The sequence below is a fragment of the Callithrix jacchus genome, chromosome 9 (assembly GCF_049354715.1).
Source record: "Callithrix jacchus isolate 240 chromosome 9, calJac240_pri, whole genome shotgun sequence".
Taxonomy (NCBI): Eukaryota; Metazoa; Chordata; class Mammalia; order Primates; family Cebidae; genus Callithrix; species Callithrix jacchus.
This window is the reverse complement of record NC_133510.1, coordinates 63652543-63672295: the sequence shown is the minus strand read 5'-3', so window position 1 is coordinate 63672295 and position 19753 is coordinate 63652543. Positions and strand designations below refer to the sequence as shown.

At 47.2% G+C, this 19753-nt stretch overlaps 1 protein-coding gene, 1 long non-coding RNA gene and 1 other non-coding gene across 51 annotated transcripts in view; 2 read left to right on the top strand and 1 right to left on the bottom strand.

Moving 5' to 3' along the window:
- Positions 1 to 173: 173 nt before the first annotated feature.
- The window catches only part of IKZF4 (IKAROS family zinc finger 4), a 29244-nt gene continuing 9664 nt past the window's right edge, over positions 174 to 19753 (top strand). Inside the window, exons 1-9 of one of the 49 annotated variants that reach the window (XM_078336435.1) lie at positions 174 to 475; positions 4087 to 4164; positions 10178 to 10229; positions 10423 to 10620; positions 11825 to 11919; positions 13960 to 14109; positions 15868 to 15961; positions 17229 to 17333; positions 18975 to 19235. In XM_078336435.1, coding sequence (XP_078192561.1) covers positions 14023 to 14109; positions 15868 to 15961; positions 17229 to 17333; positions 18975 to 19235 — 547 coding nt within the window. In that variant the 5' untranslated portion in view covers positions 174 to 475; positions 4087 to 4164; positions 10178 to 10229; ... (1 more) ...; positions 11825 to 11919; positions 13960 to 14022. Of the gene's footprint in view, positions 476 to 1095; positions 1236 to 4086; positions 4165 to 4223; positions 4408 to 9377; positions 9527 to 10174; positions 10230 to 10422; positions 10621 to 11821; positions 11920 to 13871; positions 14110 to 15808; positions 15962 to 17228; positions 17334 to 18974; positions 19236 to 19753 lie in introns of those variants that run through there. The other 48 variants (XM_078336440.1, XM_078336439.1, XM_078336441.1 and 45 more) reach the window with 48 other exon arrangements.
- LOC103791956 (uncharacterized) lies at positions 2783 to 14128 on the bottom strand. Its single transcript, XR_618522.5, has 2 exons — positions 13907 to 14128; positions 2783 to 2956 (listed from the first exon to the last, which is right to left on the bottom strand). It is a non-coding gene; the product is annotated as an uncharacterized LOC103791956 (long non-coding RNA).
- On the top strand, positions 7970 to 8110 carry LOC118144528 (U4 spliceosomal RNA). The gene has a single exon (XR_004729302.1). It is a non-coding gene; the product is annotated as a U4 spliceosomal RNA (small nuclear RNA).

The following is a 19753-nucleotide window of genomic DNA, read 5'->3' as shown; positions in this document are numbered from 1 at the left end:
ACTGGGCGCAGATTAAAAGCTAGTCTTTGGGCTACCTTCAGCAGGTGACGGTGCCTTTCGGACTTAAATCTTTCGGCGCTCAGCTACTCTCCCCTAGCTCCTCTCCCTTTTTCCCCAGCAGTCTCCCCGGCTTGGGGACGCTCGGTGTTCGGCCACGCCGCCTGTCGCCCGGTGGTGGGACCGGAAGTTGTTAGGGGGAGGGGGACGGCTGTAATGGGGGGGAATATTTGGGGGGGCAGGTCCCTTCTCAGGTGAAGCCGCTGATGGAGATGGAGCCGCCGCCGCCGCCACCGCCTCTGAGAGCCCGGGTCCTGGCTCCGGCCCGGCGATTGCCGCCTCCTCAGTGACCTCACTCCCCCCGCACTGGGCCGCCCGGGCCAGAGTGGGGGACCCCTGCCGCCCCGCCTCCCTTTCCCCCAACACCGTCCCCTCTCCCCAACCCTTCACAGCCGGCGCGCGCGCGAAGACGCCTCAGGTGAGTGAGGGGCGGGGCTTGGGGGGGGGCAAAGCGGGGGCGGGGCCTCGGTTGCCGGGGGCGGGGCCTGAGGGGCTCGGCCGTTAAAGGAGGGGGGAGACGTGGACGAGGGAAAGGGCCAGGCTGGGCGAGGGGCGCGGGTTGGGTAGGGGGTCTGAGGGGTGGAAGATGGCCGGAGGAGTTTGACCCAAGGCCCCAGTATTAAGAGAGTGGTAACAAGGACTTAGGGGTCCTAAAAAGGCGGGAGACGGATCAAGACAAGGGTCTGAGGACAGGCAGGAGCTGGCAGGCGCGGGGCTCCTCCGTGGGGATGTGGCTTGGGTATACAGCAGAAGGACAGAGAGGAGAGAGGAGCAGCAGATAGGGTAACAAAAAAAGCGAGGGACCCGGGTGTTGGGTCGAGGAATGCTGAAGACAGGAGTCTGGAGAGAAAGATGTAGGCCTAAGTAAGAAGATCTGGGAGGTAATGAGCATATTATTGGGAGAAACCTGTAGAGAAGAAACTTAGGATGGAGTGAGAAGTGCACAGCGTAGGGTGAGAGGTGTAGGGAACTTAGGAAACAAGTCTGGGAAGGAAGAGATTCACTTCCTAAGAGCCCTAAGAAAGAAATGCAGCAGAGGAAGCCTGAGGGCAGACATCCAGATGGGAGCTGCAAACTTGGGAAGCAGGCTGCCTGCTTCCTGTACCAAAACAGCCCTCCCTGTACCTCCTCACACAAACCGCATCCCGTTATTTTCTTACCTCTTGTCTGCTAGAGTTGTAGGTTCTCACTTTTTAAAGTTTCTATGTTATTTCTATGCCTTTAATATATATATATGACTAGTCCTGTCTGGGAACAGTGGAATGTCTAATGGAACGTACCCCATTCCCCCTCCAAGGTCAAGAGCTTCCAGGAATTTTTTTGTTTTGTGAGACCGAGTTTTGCTCTTGTTGCCCAGGCTGCAGTGCAGTGGTGGGATCTCGGCTTGCCGCAACCTCCGCCTCCCCAGTTCAAGCGATTCTCCTGCCTCAGCCTCCTGAGTAGCTGGGATTACAGGCCACTATGCTCAGCTAGTATTTTATAATTTTAGTAGATATGGGGTTCCACCATGTTGGCCAGCCTGGTCTCGAACTCCTGACCTCAGGTGATCCACCCACCTTGTCTCCCAAAGTGCTGGTATTACAGGTGTGAGCCATCACACCTGGCTGGAAAATATTTTTGCATACCTTATTTTGCCTCATTCCCTTCTCACATAAACAAAACTGTCTACTATTGTGACTTATCAACCCTCACTTGTATGTCTAGGAGCTCCTACTGTGCCTCTCTCCCCAGCATCAATGGTGGGCTTGGTATGTTCCCAACATGCTCACATGTCTACTTTAGGTGTTGCATCATCATGGTTAACCAGATGACCACTGATGCCTGTCTCCCCTTACTGACACTTGCTCAGTTTGCCTGGGTGAAGATACATGTTCATGTCCTTAAGGAAGCATGAAAATGTTGTCTGACTACCTAGAATAGTTCCATTTAAGATAACTCATTCTGAGAACAAGGCCAGATAAAAGGCCAAATCAGACAATCTTTGAAAGCATAGCGTTTCGTTTGGTTGGGGTGTATGAAATGCCCAGCTGGTAATCCCTCACCTCCTCATGGGCCTGCCAGTAGGTCAGTAAATCTTGCTCTGTGGTTTGCAGAAGGACTTCAGCTTTCCCTAACAGCCTAAAGCCAGAGAGTCCAGACAGTACCTTAGGTCATGAGAACAGTCAGATGAGTAGCTCCTGAGATAAAAATAAAATCTTAAAAGAAGAAAATAGCCTTACCATTGGGAAGCAGGAGAAGTTTCACTGGAGCTGCTGGGGTGGGCTTCAGGGTGGTGCGAGCTGCCCTCATTTTGGCAGCTTCAGAATTATACCTTGCCGTTGTCAATGGAAGTTGATGTCTCAAACACAAAATATAATGTCTTTGTTGCCCACTGAGTGCAGTTAGTTAGCTGAATTGTAGCTTCTGGGCAATCCCCTTCCTCTGAGAAGGTTAAGGGTAAGGCATATTTCAGGACTTGGCTCAGAAATAAGTCCTGACTTTTTTCCAGTGAAAATGCAACTGAAAGTCTCTTCATGTCCTCTTAGTTTGAAATCTGCAGCTTGAACTTCCCAGCATGGGAGAAACTTATCCCACCTTTCACCCTGCTCCCTCACAACACACACATACCAGTATCCACAAAGGAATTATTTTTTCCCCAGCTGACCATCTCTCTTTCTCTCTCTCTCTCCACACACACACACACACACACACACACACACACACGCCAAAGAAAAAGAAAGATAGGTATTTCTAGCTTCATTTTACTCTGTAGGAACAAATAAAAGTGGGACCCTGTGAGTGTGGACAATGCCACAGGCAGAGAGACTCCCTTTCTTTATTAGTCTGTTGACTCTGCTGGAGAAAGCTTTGAATTCCAGGCTTTGATTTGCTTCCTCTTCTTAGAGTTATGGACTCTGTTCTGGAAACAGAAATAAGTTCAAAGTTTATCAGACAAAAGCATCTAAGAAAGGGTAGTGCTGATATGAATGACCTGGTCCACCTGGGGGTAGGATCCACATTGTAGGCTCTGATGCAATACATATGCTGCGGTAGTCCTCAAACTAAGAGACCCTGTTTCTACCTTAAAGAGACTTAATGACCATCTAGTTTGGTGTTTTCCTCAGGTCCAATATCTCTGAAAACAGAGACATAAGAGGAAGAGGATTATTTATCCTCCCATCCATAAGCCTGTGTTTCCAGTTCAAGGATTTAGGTCACCAAGACGCAGACCCAAAAAACTGTTCATTTAATAACCCAAGAAAGAAGGCAAGCAGGGTGGCCCAAATCTTCCAACTGGGGCAAGATTTAATATAGTGTTCCAGTGGAAAGAACCCTCTAATGGTAACCTGGGCTCTGCATGTCCTACTTCTGTTGTTAACCAGATGGGTAACTCTAGGCATAGTTTCTTCTGTTAGAAACCAGGAGATTGTAGATCATCTCTCAACTCCATTTCAGCTCCAGGATTCCCCAGGTCCTGGAGTACCTCTGCCCCAGACCCTCCACATGAAGAAGAGAGGCTTACCAAATTGGATTATGAGAGCAAGACTGTTAGCAGAGGAGGCTGAAAACATCTTTCTGGCCCAAGCAACAGTGACCTTTTTTTGATCAGCATTTACTAGGGACTTTGGGCCACAATTGCAATCAAAGGCAGTTGTTCCTCTTTTACATTTTTTTGCTACTGTACCCTAGTCAGAATAGCTGAGACTTCCCTGTAATTTCAAACTTCACTTGAGAGAGCTAACCCTGTTTTGGGCATCTTTGGCTTTAAAACTGATCGTTATAAAACTCAAATTGTATTTCCCTGCTCTACTTTCTCCACCCTTCCCTGAACATACAGCAGTGACTTCGTGGGGCCTTTCTACAAACAGAGGGCAATACTTGGGGGAATACCCCAAAACCCCAAAAAGTATCATCTCCATTGTATCATTTCTAGTGATGTAACATGTTTGGCCCTTTTCCTTAGTTCCTTATGTCCTGAAATGAGACACAAGAGGGATAGGATTGTTTCTTCTCCCACTCGTAAACCTTAGCCTTCTCTCTCTTCTACAGTCTACATGGGGAGGACAGAGAAGCACAAAGAACAAGAGAAAAGATGCATCCATCTGAGATCTAAAAGGAGAAAATGAGGTGATATTTTCCCACTGCCCAGGTGTTGTGTTTTCAGTTCGTACCCCTTTTTATTTTAGAGACTGGCCATTCCTAGGATGACCTGGGAATTCATCCCCTCTGCACTGCTCCCCAGGCACTTGGATAATGAAGCTGAGCAATCTTCAACTGTATTATATGTAGACAGAAGGTTACCATCTACAGCCTGGTGAAAAATAAGTTAGACTTTTTCACTGTAAAGACGGACATATGAGCTAAGCTAAGGTTAGTGGGTTTCCTTCAGAGAGCACTAGGTTGACCCTAAAGATTATTTCAGAGTTGCAAATTGCTCGATGTCTAGGTCATTTTCCTGGAAAGGGGCTTGCAGACAATGCCTAATTCCATACCTTTCTCTGGCCCCTTTGCCTTTTCCCCCTCCTCAATTATGCAAAGCTTTGATAGAGAGCAGAGCCAGCTATTTGACTCCAACATGTTTTTGTTCAGATTTCATTCAGTTCATGAAGGCACAGACAGTAGAGGATGATGCTGTGGGTTTGCTCTACTTGTAGTAACTGAATGGCTCACACCCAAGGCACATGGGAAGTTCTGTCTTGTTAAGAACCACGGGTCTCCACCTCAGAACCCAAGTCCTAAGGGAAAGTGGAGAAAATTTTTCCACTTCTCCCTGTTATAGTTTAGAAATAATAACTAAAAACATGGTAGGAATCCTTGCCACTCTCTCCACCTTCACCCTCTTTCCATTCTTCTCATGACCTTTTACCCCTAGGCCAGAATAAGCATGTGTTAAATGACTTTTTTTTTTTAGGATCTCTCTATGTTACTCAGGCTGGCCTTGAACTCCTGGCCTCAAACAGTCCTCCTGCCTTGGCTTCCCAAAGTCCTGGGATTACAGGCATGCGCCACCATGCCAAGCCTAAATTCCAATTTTGAAGTGTCACTGGATTAAAATGATTCTTGGTATTTGACAAGTTTTCATTAATTGTGATGTCCATTTTATTTCAGGCGTTCAGAGCCGCCACATAGAGAAAACTTTCTCACATTTTTGTCACCAATGCGTAGAGCCATGAGAATGTTTCTGGGGAAAGGGAGATGGTAGCTGATGCTTTACCTCCTCTTGGAAATCAGACACTGGATTGGTCCTCACTGCTGCCTGTCTGGGAGTCTGGTGGGAAATCTTCTGACTAGAAAGGATGCCCATTCCCATTCAAATGTTGTTGGGAGAAAGCCAGGGCCATGGAGGACTCTTGTTTATGCCAAGTAGATTCAAACAAATAGGGAACAGCTGGGCAACAGCTGGGCACAGTGGCACATGCACCTGTAGTCCCAACTACTCATGAGGCTGAGGAAGAAGCATTGCTTGAGGCTTGGAATTTGAGGGTATAGTGTAAATGACTGTGCCTGTGAACAGCCACTGCACTCCAGCCCAGACAACATAGTGAGATCCCATCTCTAGTAAATATAATAAATAAGAACAAGGAAGAAAATCTGTGTCTCCACAGGTTACAATGACCAACCTTTCCTCCCTCTTCACAGAGATATTCCTTTTGAATTGTAAGACTGATTGTTTCTAGTTGCTTTGTGTTCAGCTCAGAGCTGAATTTACAGTACATATGTGCCTACCCCCCACCACTGAGTGATGGTTATATTGCTTTATTTATTTTGTGACAGAGTCTCACTCTGTCACCCAGGCTGGAGTACAATGGCGCGATCTCGGCTCACTGCAACCTCTGCCTCCAGAGTTCAAATGATTCTCATGGCTCAGCCTCCCAAGCAGCTGGGTCTACAGGAAAATACCACCACGTCCTGCTAATTTTCATATTTTTAGTAGAGATGGGGTTTTACCATATTGGCCAAGCTGGCCTCAAACTCCTGACCTCAAATGATCTGCCCACTTCAGCCTCCCAAAGTGCTGAGATTACAGGTGTGAGCCACTGCCCCCAGCCGACAGTTATGTTGCTTTAAAGCCAATTTCCTTCCAAGATCTTCGATCCAAAACTGTCTGATGTAACTAACTTCCCTCTCCTTATACCTCCTCCTCCTGCAGTGTGTCTCCAATTGGCACTGCCTAATTTGACCTAGTTCCTCTAAGGAGACACTCAAGATCTGCCTGCCTGGTTAGGCAGGGGAGGAGGTGCTTTGAGATTGGAGAGTGGGAAGACTGGGCAGGATGTGCTGCAGGGCGACTTGAGCAAAGACTAAAAAGTACATCTACTGATTTGCTCCTGGTTCGCAGAAAATCAGGACTGAGAGCAGCAGAGTTTCAATCCAATCCTCTCTCACTTCCAGGATTACCAGCTTGGCATTAAAACCAGCTAGAGAGTTGGGCGGTGGCTCATGTCTGTAATCCCAATACTTTGGGAGGCCAAGGCAGACAGATCACCTGAGGTCAGGAGTTCAAGACCAGCTTGGCCAACATGGTGAAACCCTGTCTCTACTCAAAGTACAAAAGTTATTCAGGCATGGTGGTGCACGCCTATAATCCCAGCTACTCAGGAGGCTGAGGCACTAGAATCATTTGAACCCGGGAGGCGGAGTTTACAGTGAACCAAGATTGTACCACTGCACTCCAGCCTGAGCCACAGAGTGAGACTCCGTCTCAAAAAAAACAAACAAAAAACAAACAAACACCCAGCTGGAGGCAGCTATGATTTTGCCCAAGATGTGTCAAAGAGCACCTATTAAGAGCAATTAAGCAGGAGAGCTCAGTTTGCTGTTAGAAAGTCCAACTCAGAAAACAAGTCCTTCTAACTCTTCTGGAAATTGTTTTGGGACCATTTGGGCAGAAGCCCAAGAATGAGATACACTTCCTGAGACAGTGCTAGCTGAACGCTATGCTTCACCTGTTCTGCCCACCTAATGCTTGTCTAGCCCCTCATTCGCACAGGCATTACGCATGCTGTGCACACACACACACACACACACGATAATGTGAGCATATTGCTTCCTCAGAGCCAGCTCAACTTGTTCTTCCTTTTTAAGTAACAGACCCCACTCCCACAGGGATCATAACAAAGGGAAAAAATGTCTTACCTGATGTTAGCACCAGGAAAAAGAATTAGCCAGGCATGGTGGTACATGCCTATAGTCCCAGCTACTTGGGAGGCTGAGGTATGGCTTGAACCCAGGAGTCAAAATCGTGTCACTGCACTCCAGCCTGGGCAACAGATCGAGGCTCCATCTCAAAAAAAAAAAAAAAAAAAAGGAAAATCAAGAAGATCTATGAAGGCCTTGAGTAGCCTGGGTTTTGAAAGGTTTAATGGAAAGAGGACACCTGAGAGAGGCAGGCAACTTGTTCTTGTTCTTGTTCTGTTCTCACCATGAACCCTGGGACAAATAACGTAACTGCTCTGAGCCTCAGTTTCTCTAAACAGAAAACAAGAAAATCCTTCTCACTCTTGCCTCTCCTGCATGGGGAGGTGTATGAGGAAGGTTTCCAGTGACACTTTGAACTTCGCATTCTTTTTTCCTTTTTTTGAGATGGAGTCTCCCTTTGTTGCTCAGGCTGGGGTGCAGTGGCATGATCTCTGCTCACTGTAACCTCTACCTCCCAGGTTCAAGTGATTCTCCTGCTTCAGCCTCCTGAGTAGCTGGGATTATAGGTGTGTACCACCATGCCCAGCAATTTTTTTGTATTATTTAGTAGAGATGGGATTTCACCATGTTGGCCAGGATGGTCTGGAAATCCTGACTTCTTGATCTGCCTGCCTCGGCCTCCCAAAGAGCTGGGATTACAGGCATGAGCCACCTTGCCCAGCCTGAGCTTTGCATTCATTTTGAAAAACCCCAGCTTTAAAAAAAAAAAAGAAAGAAAGAAAAGAAAAACCCCAGCTTGGCACAGTGGCAGTATTGTAGCCAATGAGATTTATCTGAGGCTTGATTATTGCTAATTGAAAACTTTTACCAATACCCCACCATGACAACTTGCAATATAGTTGGCATTGGCAATTTTTGACAGTCTCTACGGAGATGCAATAAAAAAAAAAAAGAAAAACCCTAAAGGGCAATTATGATTTGGAAATGAAAGGGACCCTGAATACCAGACGGCCCTCCTTTATCTTTTGATCTCTATCTCAAGTTTTGTGGCTAGTTGCAGAGAGTGTGAGTTCTCTAACTACTATGGACTTGGGCTCTTCTAATCATTGTTCCTAAGGGACCCTTCAAGGAACCACTTATCATTGTGGCTTGTTCTAGTGGTGCAGTCCCAAAGTCCAGTTCATCCCAGGAAGGATGTCAAGAAAAGAGGAGTTCATAAACTTAGGCAATTTTTTTTCTCCACACCCTGGCCTCCTAGGGAAATAGGGTTGATACTAGAAATCTGTAACAAAATGTAAGAGAGAATTGTTCTGTCAAGTGAAGGTAAGCCCATGTCTCAGGTTTTCTCATGAGCCTTTTAAAGGAGTCTCTCAACTCCAGACAACAATTGGGGGAGGGGGAAGGAAAACAGATACTTCCTCTGTGTGTTTTCCTGCACCCCCTCACCCCTACCCCCACTTCTCTCAATATAGCATTACAAGGAAACCAAATTTTTATCCATCTGCCTCAGTGAGATCCTTCAAAAAGACCTAGAATCCCCAAGGAAGCTCAGACAGTTCCCTTACCTGATTCTTGCTTCTACCTCAGGCCATTTAGTTTTCATCAAATGAGTGGGGAAAGCAATTTTTTTTAGTTGGGAGGGGGGCAGGTCTCACTCTTCACCTAGACTGGAGTGCAGTGACAAGATCTGGGCTCATGGTAAAACCTCCCAGGCTCAAGCGATTCTCCTGCCTCAGCCTCTCAAGTACCTGGGATTACAGGCACGTGCCACTACTGCCCAACTAATTTTTGTATTTTAGTGGAGATGGGGTTTCACCCTGTTGGGCAGCCTAGTCTTAAACTCCTGATTTCAAATGATTCACCCTCCTCAGCCTCCCAAAGTGCTGGGATTACAGGCATTAGCCACCATACTGGCCCCAATTATACGTGTATGTACATTTCTACCAGATCTGATTTTTTTTTCCTCTCCTCTCACAGGCTTCTAAAGAGATAATTCATTGCAACAAATTATCACTTTTAAGTGTTCTCAGTTCCTGATTGTTCTCTACTGCCAGTTACTGCTTGCCTTCCCTCAAATAGACTAACTTTCATTTTAAATTCAGACTCTCCCCACTTCCTTTTTTAAAATAAGCATTGCAGAGTAATTGATGAAAGGGTGGGGATAACCACTTACAGCTTTGATTTGTTTATTACCCCTTCAGTAGAGGACTTATCACTGAACCCTGAGTGGGCTGCTCTCCTCCATCTTCTACTTTTCCTGTCACCCTCCCTCACACCACACATCCAAGACAGAATGCCTTGAATGACGGAATCCAGTTTCTTCTTATTACTACCCCATCTTTTAACTAAGGTATAGAGCCTCTAAAGGGCTGTTTTGCCTTCTCAGGACTGAGGAATAACCTGTCACCTACCACCTTAACTCCATCTACATACACTGTCTAATCTCAAAATCCAGGACTACGCTGGATTAAGATAGTGTTTCCACCTCAGAGGCTGGGGAGCCCAGCAGAAGTTGTAAATTGGAGTAAATATTGGGGTTTATAAATCAGGGTATGTTGTCTTTCACCAGGACAAAGTGTAAGCTTTTTCTTCCTTTTTTTTTTTTTTTTTTTTTGGAGTGCAGTGGTGAGATCACAGCTCACTGCAGCCTCGACCTGGGCTCAAGTGATCCTCCCACCTTAGCCTCCTGAATAGCTGGGACTACAGGCACATGCTACCATGCCTGGCTAATTTATTTTTATATTTTGTAGAGATGGGATCTCCCTATATTGCCTAGACTGGTCTCAAAGTCCTGGGCTCAAGTGATTCTCCCACCTTCTTCCCAAAGCACTAGGATTACAGGCATTGAGCCACAGTGCCTGGCTAAGTTTTTTTTCTTTAAGACAGTATCAGACCATGCTTAAGTACTCCTTTAGGTTTCTGGCTAACTCAAGAAGTTAAAGAAAAGCCTCCTCCCTTCCCAGATCTATCTTCTAATAGCAGCTATTTTCTCTTTCAGCAGAATCTCTTTAAAATGGACATAGAAGACTGCAATGGCCGCTCCTATATGTCTGGTATGCCTTCTGTGTGTTCTTTTTGTTAGGGGCTGAAAGCAGACCCTCTCCGGTAGAGCAGAGAGCCTTCAGCCGAGGCACATGGCCTCTAAATGTCCTAGTCACACAGCTAACACTCATGCTTGGTGGCACTTGATAGTGTGCAATTATTTTGGTGATTTTACATTCCCTAAATAGTAATTCTCTTTTCCAGACTTCTTGGGGGATAAAGGAAGGGAATAGGAGGGCAATACGAGTGGACATCATTAGAAGAATGATTTGAAGCAAATGATGGAAAGAAAATATGGTTCCTTCTCCTATTCTCTGAAGTCACCAGCCAAACATGAAATTCTGTTCTATCCGGATATAGAGTGGCACAAGGTTTTAGACCTCAAAGACATGCAAGGGCCAGGTGGGCATGTGAATGAGTGAAGTAAGGTTAAGATAATAAGCAGAAAAGAATGGTGGGGGCTGTCATGAAGTGGAGAACACATGTCCCACTTAAAGGGACAGCAGCTTTCAGTTTCACTAGTCCTTGTCATGCAGGAATGTGTATCTAGTGTGGCCAAAATTTCTAAATTTTTTTTTTTTTGAGGGGAGAAGATATTCATGAGGCACTTGTACAAATTTTTTTTTTTTTTTTTTGAGACAGAATCTTGCTCTGTTGCCCAGGCTAGAGTGCAATGGCATGATCTTGGCTCACTGCAACCTCCACCTACCGGGTTCTAGCAATCTCCCACCTCAGCCTCCTGAGTAGCTGGGATTACAGGCACCCATTACCATGCCCAGCTAATTTTTCTATTTTTAGTAGAGATGGCGTTTCACCATCTTGGCCAGTCTGGTCTCGAACTCCTGACCTCGTGATCCACCTGACTCAGCCTCCCAAAGTGCTGGGATTACGGGTATAAGCCACCGCACCCGGAAAGAAATCCAATTTTATATGAAATGTCTCCATTTTAAAATAATGACTCAAGGTTGGGCGCAGTGGCTCACACCTATAATCCCAGCACTTTAGGAGACAGGCAGATCACCTGAGGTCAGGAGTTCAAGACCAGCCTGGGCAACATGGTAAAACCCCATCTCTACTAAAAATAGAAAAATTAGCTGGGCATGGCGGGGTGTGCCTGTAATCCCAGCTACTTAGGATGTTAAGCAGACATCACGCCACTGCACTCCAGCCTAGGCGACAGAGCCAGACTCTGTCTTTAAAAAAAAAAAAAAGGCTGGGCCGCGGTGGCTCACACCTGTAATCCCAGCACTTCAGGAGGCCAAGGCGGGCAGATCACGAGGTCAGGAGATCAAGACCATCTGGCTAACATGGTAAAACCCCATCTCTACTAAAATATAAAAAATTAGCCAGGCATGGTGGCACAGGTCTGTAGTCCCAGCTACTCAGGAGGCTGAGGCAGGGGAATCACTTGAACCTGGGAGGTAAAGGTTTCAGCGAGCCAAAATTGCACCACTGCACTCCAGCCTGGGTGATGGAGCAAGACTCCATCTCAAAAAAAAAAAAAAAAAAGAAACCAAAATTCAGTTTTGATGTGATGAGTATCCCTATCAGAAACCCAAGCACCATTGTGGAAATGACCTATAGCTTATTTTTTACTCTAAAGTAGGACCAATGAAGGAATTATTGGCATGCACTAAAGGAGATAGCAAGATGGGTCAGAAACACATATGAGAGTCATTGGCAACACCCGGGTAATGTAAGGTAAGATGTTGACTCTGACCCCTTTCTTGTTTAAGGAGGGAAGGAGTTGGAATGGGTAAAGGCATTCAATACCTGCTACATGCTTGACAGAATGACAGGGATCAGGTAGACTCATTTAATTAGAAGAGACTTTATTAGAACAAAAGTCATGGCCCTTGTGAGGAACGAGCCAGTCCTCCTACCTCCTCCTTAGTTAAGCCTATTCAGAAAACCACTACTGAGCAACAAGCACACTTGGGACCCTGTTTAGTGCTGGGGAACACTCAGATGGATAAAATCCAGTCCCTGCCATAAAGCAGGCAAATAAGAAACTACAAATCCCGTGGAGCTCTTTTCAGACCTGTTCATGGAGAATATTGGATGCTCATGGAAAACTTCTGAGGTGATTTGCTTCACTGTGCTATGAAACCAAGCTTTCCCTGCTTTCAGCAGATTGGCATTTCCTAGATAAGAAGTGGCCTCTGCACAGGATGGTTTTTGAATGGAAGTGGAGGCCAGGAACTCCTCATCTGTACTCTGAGAATTCTAGATGTCAGCAGCTACCTTAGGGAAAAGGGAAAGTCAAGGTAGGGCTACCATTAGCTCTGAAAAGTACCCCTCTTAGGACTGGGCATAGCTGCCCTCATCACTGACCCCTCTCTCCTGGAAGGGTCATATGGAAGCAGAGGGAAAGGCTGCAGCACGTAGCTCTCCTGAAGCACACTGCGGGCCTCCACAGGCCATCACAGCTCTTCTGCTCCACGCCAGGTGACCTTCCTGCATCTGGCCACTTGATGAAAAGGGTATCTCTCTTGCTCTTCCAAGAGATTCGAATTCCTCCAGAATCTGATTCAGAAAATCCATCTTTTCTCCCTTTTTCTCTTTTTAAAGGTACAGATTATTCCCTTCTGGAGCAGGGAAAAGGGGGAGATAAGCAGGAGTCTATTTTATGGCACAGATAACCACTCCTCCATTTCCCTATCTTTCAAGCAAAATAGAGTTGCTCAAACCTGGCTCATGCCGTTAATCGACTGAGCAGTGAGTTTTCTGAGACTATGAAATGCTTAAGAGAACTTTAGTAGAAAGGGATTCAGGGGTAGGCAGCCCAAAGTTTCACAGCCCCGCCCACCCTCAAATTCTTGGAATCAGAAAATGTAGTCTTCCAAAGTAGGTCAGTTTGTCAGTGAGCAGCTCCTCTGAAAGGGAAGGGAGCAGAGGCCTTATCCTGATAGAGGGTGGATTCATCCAGGGCTTTCGGCTGCTGGGGCCCCAGGGGCACAGGAGGGAGGGGAGGTGGGGAGCCTTTTTGCATTGGATCTGAAAGGTCTCAGGGCCCTAGAGCAACACTAGCCTGACACCAGACTGTGCTGGGCTCTCTCGATGCTGGAAAGGAGGGGGCTGTCAGTCCCCAGATCTAGAGAGCAACCTTCCTCCTGGAGGATGAGGGAAAGAGTTTGGTGGGGGAGGGGCTTTCTGCCCAATCTGAGAGCCTTGAAGCTGTCCGTGTCCTGGGCCCCATGACCTCTGGGGCCTTGGCTTCCCCAGCTGGCACAGGATTGGGCCTTCCCTGGGGCCCCCCTTTTCTCCCTCCCACCCGCAGGCCCATCCATCTCTCTCTCTCTCTCTCTCTCTCTCTCTCTCTTATACACACTCTTGCCTCTCTCAGGCATTTGTTGTGCAGTTCCTCTTTGTCTGCTGGGCACGAGGGCAACGGCATCTGCCTTTCCCTCCCTGTGCACACACCCACCCCTTATCCCCTTCAATGTCTTGGAAAAGGGATGCTGTAGCCTAGCATCTCCCCCACCATACACACATATACATTCTCTCCAGCCCCCTCCCCAAGCACATCCAAGCGTGCTCTCCCCTCTCCCTCTCCCTCTCTCTGTGCCTCTCTCCCTCTCTTTCTCTCTCACACACATACACACACACACACACACACACACACTCAACACACATACACCCCGGGCTGAGCTGCTCTTGCTGGCTGCAGCCGTGGGCCTCTGCTCACCGTGCTGCTGCTGCTGCTGCCTGCGAAATGACGGCGGTTCCCCTCACTTCCAGGAATCCACGCTTCCTGGAAGGTGAGTGGCTGGGCTCACCCCTGCCTGCCACTGAGACGCAGACATGCATACACCACCCGCACTCCCTCGCCGTTTCCAAGGCGGCGGCCGCGTTCGCACCCCAGGGTCTCACCGGCAAGGGAAGGATAATGTAAGTTCAGGCAGAAGGCGGCTAGTGGAGGGAGGAAGGGGGGTGCTGGGGCTAGGGAGCCAATTCAGTAACAACTCCCAAGCCTGAGGAGATGGAGAGGATGGGGGCTGTGTGTGTGTGTGTGTGTGTGTGTGTAGCGGGGGAGGGGGCGTTCCTCCTTATACTTGCGGAGGATGGGAAAGGGTGTTTGGTGTTGCTAAGCAAAGACAGCGACTTGGACAGTGGGAGCCTGTGGTGACATCTTTATTAGGCCTTGGGGATAGAGGTAGAGCTGCCTGGGGTGAAATGCCGAGACAGGCCTGGGTGGGAAGGGGTAGTGGAGAAAATCAAGGTAAGGAAGAGGAGCCTTGGCAAGCAGATGCCTCAGCCTGGAACAGAGATCTGAGGGGCCTCAGCCTCCTCCCCACAAAAGAGCTGAGGATGGGCGTCTTTCTTTGCTCTTGTACCCACTATTCCCTGCTGGCAGGCTAGGATCCTGCCACCCTGGAGCCCATGGTCAAGAAAGGGAAAGCAGTTATGATGAGGTCCCTTGCAGGGCAGTGTGGAGGTTCTCCAAGCTCATGGCTATTCCCTAGAGGTAGCCACTATTTGAAGGTCTCAAGGAAAGGCAGCAGGAGTGGAGGGCTAGTCTCCTTTAACATGTGAAACACCTTTAGCTTGTGGCCTGTTTCCCAGTTCCTTTCTCTCCTCCTGCTTTTCAGCCTTTACCTACCTCCCAGTTCCTCTGATGTGAACCTCATGATTTGGCTTTGCCCTCTCAGGGTTCAGCCAATCTCTGATGACTTTGAGCAAGAAAATTTCTCAGAGACCTAAGAACAGCCTTAATTCTTGGCTTTGACAGTCTGGGATTTCTTGGGAGTCCCAGACTTTGAAATTCCCTCTCTGGGGTTTCTGGAGCTGACAGAGGAACTGTTAAACTTCCTAAATCTTACTCTAGTACCTTTCACCCCTGAGCTAGAATTCAAACTCCTTGGTGTCCAAGAAAGACTTTCTGATTCCTGAAACAGATTCATTATTATATATTAGCCCCATGAAAGTAGACTTGAGCCTGTTTTTCCTCTTACCTTAATCTTAGGGAGGGCAATAGCATCAAAGAGCCTCTTGAATTACTGGTATGACTCCTGCTCCTCTTCCTGTTTCTGGGCCTTAATTGGGAAAGCCACAAAGGATGCTTTCCCCTCAGTGTTTCTAAGTGTACTTTAAAATATATTTTCCTCCATATAGCAAATTCCTGGCCTCAAGAGGTAGCCTCAGCCAAATAAGCTGGGACCAGCGATGGATTTCCAACAAGCTCACTCATCCTTTTAGGATGAGGCTTTTAGCCTCAAAGCCCAGTGTCCTTTTTTCCCTGATTAGTAACATCAAGTGATTTAGGGCAAGTCAGCACTAACATTTGAAAGGGAATAAGAAGATACCCTTTTCAGCCCTTCTAACCCTAGTAAATTCTACACTTAGTTGAAAGGACATATTTAAAACTGGCTCTGAGTCTACAAGTCTTAACCCACAATCCTGAAATACTCACTTCATGATATGTGTGTGGTTCTGATTTCGGTCAACATTTTCAGGTAACCGTGGTTCACCTAAAGAGCCCCAGCTGGGAAAACTCAGATTCAAGCCATAAGGCTTTTTCTATAGATAGTGAACAAATTTCCTCAGGCTTTGATGGGATACAATGGGGGAAATGGGACTTTAGGAGAGGATATGAATGGGAAATGGTCCCAAAGTCCTGAGTGGTTGTTTTCTTCCCACTGACCAAAGCTGGAGAGGGATCCCTCAGGAGGGTGTGTTCCGGATTTCTTGCCTCAGGCCCAAGACTCCAACCATTTTATAATGGAATCTTTATTTTGTGAAAGTAAGTATGTGCATAGCTGCGCAATTGGGTAAAGTACTAATAGGTGGACTTCAGGGATGAATTTTAGGCTTTCTCTCCTGCTCTCTTGCTGTCTCTCTTGCTCTCTCTCTCTCTTCCATATTTAGGCCTGTGTGCACACATCCATGCATGTTCATGTTAGCAGATAATGTAGAAGGCTACCAGTATGTTTATCCCAGTAGGTATGTTCTCTTTATATGTATCTACATATGTGCTGTGTCTGTGTGTGTGTTTATCTACATGTATTTTTATTTCACCTATATATTTGTGCAGAAGATTGTGGGGAGGAGGGATTTTTTTTAAAAAGGCATTCATATCTTTCTTTAGGTGTGTTATCTGATTTTGAAAAACGTCATGAAACCCTCAAAAAGCATTTTTACAAAGCAATTTATCAAAAAATTAAAACAAATATACTGAGAATAAATTGATCACTTAACTGTCAAGGAATATAAAATAGTAAACATGTGATTGGAATCAGATCAGTAGGAGGCTTTCTAGAGCAGTCAAATTTTTGCTGAATTTAGAAAGTCTAAGGGGCCCAATTCTTCCCTACTAAGATGGTGACCCCCAATTGGCTCCATAGGACATGGACACTTATTTTCTGTGATCCCAGTTCCACAATAGCAGCTATGTAACCTTAGACAAGGAACATAACCCATAACCTTTTTTGTACCTCAGTTGCCTCATCTGAAAAAATGAAGATATTAATAGCACCTACTTCATATAGTTGTGAAGATTAAATGAGATTATTTCAAATGCATAGAATAAAACCAGCACTCAATATTAACTGCTGTTATTATTACTAATATTATCATTAGATTCAGGGACAATTCCAGTTACCTTTCCTGCAGATCCTGAACCTGGTTGGGGTCCCGGAGAGGAACAGTAGGGAAAAATGTCTGTCCTGAACATCTGTCCCTTCTGTGGCCCCCATTTTCCTCTCCGCCCTGGCGCACCCAACCCCAGCCCTGCTTCCTGTGGACGTCAGGCAGTGATGCTCTTCCCCTCAGGCCTAGATAAAGGTAGGGTAGGCAAGGCCCAGCCACTGAGCTCACGGAAGGCAGCACCAGGCATCCAGACTGGCGGGGGCGCAGGCGCAAGGTATGGTGCCCAGCATACAATACTGCCTTGTACATGGCTATGAAGGAAATGTTTGTGAAATTTAACTTAATTTTTTTTAAAGATTAGGCACTGAACAGTAGATAAATCCAGCTTCAGCTTTACCTGCCCTCTTGTTCTCTCCTCCAAGGTAGCGGGGACTCATCTCTGGAGAAGGAGTTCCTTGGGGCCCCAGTGGGGCCCTCGGTGAGCACCCCCAACAGCCAGCACTCTTCTCCCAGCCGCTCACTCAGTGGTAAGTGTAACCTCCTACCACCTCCTGGCAGTAGGCACCCCCATTTGCATTTGGCCTTCAATGTATCTTCTACTGGCAACCATTTCCCCATCATCTCCTCCAGCTAGTCTCCTGCTCAGTCTCTAAGAGCAATAAGGAGCCCAGTGTCTAGGGTTTTTCTGGCTTCTGAAAGGAGAGTGAATAGTCACCGGCAGACTAGGGTAGAATTAAAAGAAATATGGGTGGGATTGAGATAAAGGTTTGAAAGAGAAATTCCGTAATTAGAGAAGCAGGTAGATAGAAACAGTCATCAAGTGGAGTTAAATAGGAAATAGAGGGTAGAAGGACCTTTCCATCTCCTCAGACCCCATTCGCCTACCCAGACAGGGTCCCCATGACTGCCCCTCCCCAGCTGGCCCTAGATCTGTGACATTCTCTAAATGGTTGGAATAGCCAGGAATGTAGGTCGGAGCTAGAGCCAAAGCCTTCTCCTCACTGTTTCCTCCTTCCTTTATCCCTCCTGCCCTGCCTCAGCATTTTATGGAGATGAAGTGGGTAGAGGGGTTCAGTCTAATGGTGTGAGAGGGAACTATAAGCATGTCTGTCTTCCAGTTTGGCTCTCTTTGGCCTGTTGTCTCCCTCAGTCCTCCTAGGTCTGTTTTCCCGCCACTGTTAACTTGCTGGCTTCCTGCCCAAGGCCAAAGCCAGACATCTTTCTTAATGACAAGAGAGTGGAGAAAAAGGCTCCTCTTAGTCCTCTCCTCTCCTCAGTGACAGAGGACATCCTATGTACCCTTAACTTTTTTCTCTTTTTTTTTTTTTTCTTGAGATGGAGTCTTGCTCTGTTGCACAGTCTGGAGTGCAGTGGCACAATCTCAGCTCACTGCAACCTCTGCCTCCCAGGTTCAAGTGATTCTCCTGCCTCAGCCTCCGAAGTAGCTGGGATTATAGGCATGCACCACCAGGCCCAACTAATTCTTGTAATTTTAGTAAATATGGGGTTTCACCATGTTGGCCAGGCTGGTCTCAAACTCCTGAACTCCAAAAAATCCACCCACCTCTGCCTCCCAAAGTGCTGGAATTATAGGTGTGAACCACTGCACCCAGCCCAACTTTTTTCTCTTGACACCTATTTGCCTGGTGGGTGGGATAAAATTTTGTCTCAGGTTCCAGAAGGACTCTGATATCACCAGCAGGGATATTAGAGTATCGGCCCCATTTAAGGCTTGAATGTCTCAGGGTCTAAAGAAACTCTCTTAAATTTTAAGAGTGCCAGTGCCATTCTGGGTTGGGCGTGGTGGGTCATGCCTGTAATCCCAGCACTTGGAGAGGCTGAGGCAGGTGGATTACCTGAGGTCGGGAGTTGGAGACCAGCCTGACGAACATGGAGAAACCATCTCTACTAAAACTACAAAAATTAGCCAGGCGTGGTGGTGCATGCCTGTGATCCCAGCTACTCGGGAGGCTGAGGCAGGAGAATCTATTGAACCCAGGAAGTGGAGGTTGCAATGAACCAAGATTGCACCACTGCACTCTAGCCTGGGCAACAAGAGTGAAACTCTGTCTCAAAAAAAAAAAAAAAAAAAAAAGAGTCCCATTCTGGCCTGGGAGCAGCTTCCCCTTTGCCTCTCTTTCTCTTCTAAACACCATCCCACCCCTCAGCCAACTCCATCAAGGTGGAGATGTACAGCGATGAGGAGTCGAGCAGACTGCTGGGGCCAGATGAGCGGCTCCTGGAAAAGGATGACAGTGTGATTGTGGAAGACTCATTGTCTGAGCCCTTGGGCTACTGTGATGGGAGTGGGCCAGAGCCTCACTCTCCTGGGGGCATCCGGCTGCCCAATGGCAAACTCAAGTGTGACGTCTGCGGCATGGTCTGCATTGGACCCAACGTACTCATGGTGCACAAGCGCAGCCACACTGGTGAGTAAGCCAGAGGGGCTCTGGGAGGAGCTCCCAGGGTGGGGTTGAAAGGCATGGGCAGTGCTAGGACAATAGCAGGGATGGGGCTGGAGGAGGCCCTGCAAGGGGTGGATGTCCTCAGAAAGGGAAGGGTCTCTCCCAGCACATTTTTTAGCTGACAAAATGAGGCAGGCTTGCGGGGGCTGTGTAATTTGAATTCCCCTTAATACCTGTAGTCTCCTGGCACTTTTCTCAACTGCTGTTAGGAAAAAAAAAATGCTGATATGTTTCTCAATATACGAGGGAGGGAAAGGTGTGGTAGCCTCAAGGATGAACCAGTGGTCCGATAGGGGTAAGCCTCCTGGGTATTCTTTGGGCCCTCCCATCTCATAATTAAAAAAAAAAAAATTGGCCAGGCACGGTGGCTCACACCTGCAATCCCAGCACTTTGGGAGGCCAAGGCTGGCAGATTCCGAGGTCAGGAGTTCAAGACCAGCCTGACCAACATGATGAAACATGTCTCTACTAAAAATACAAAA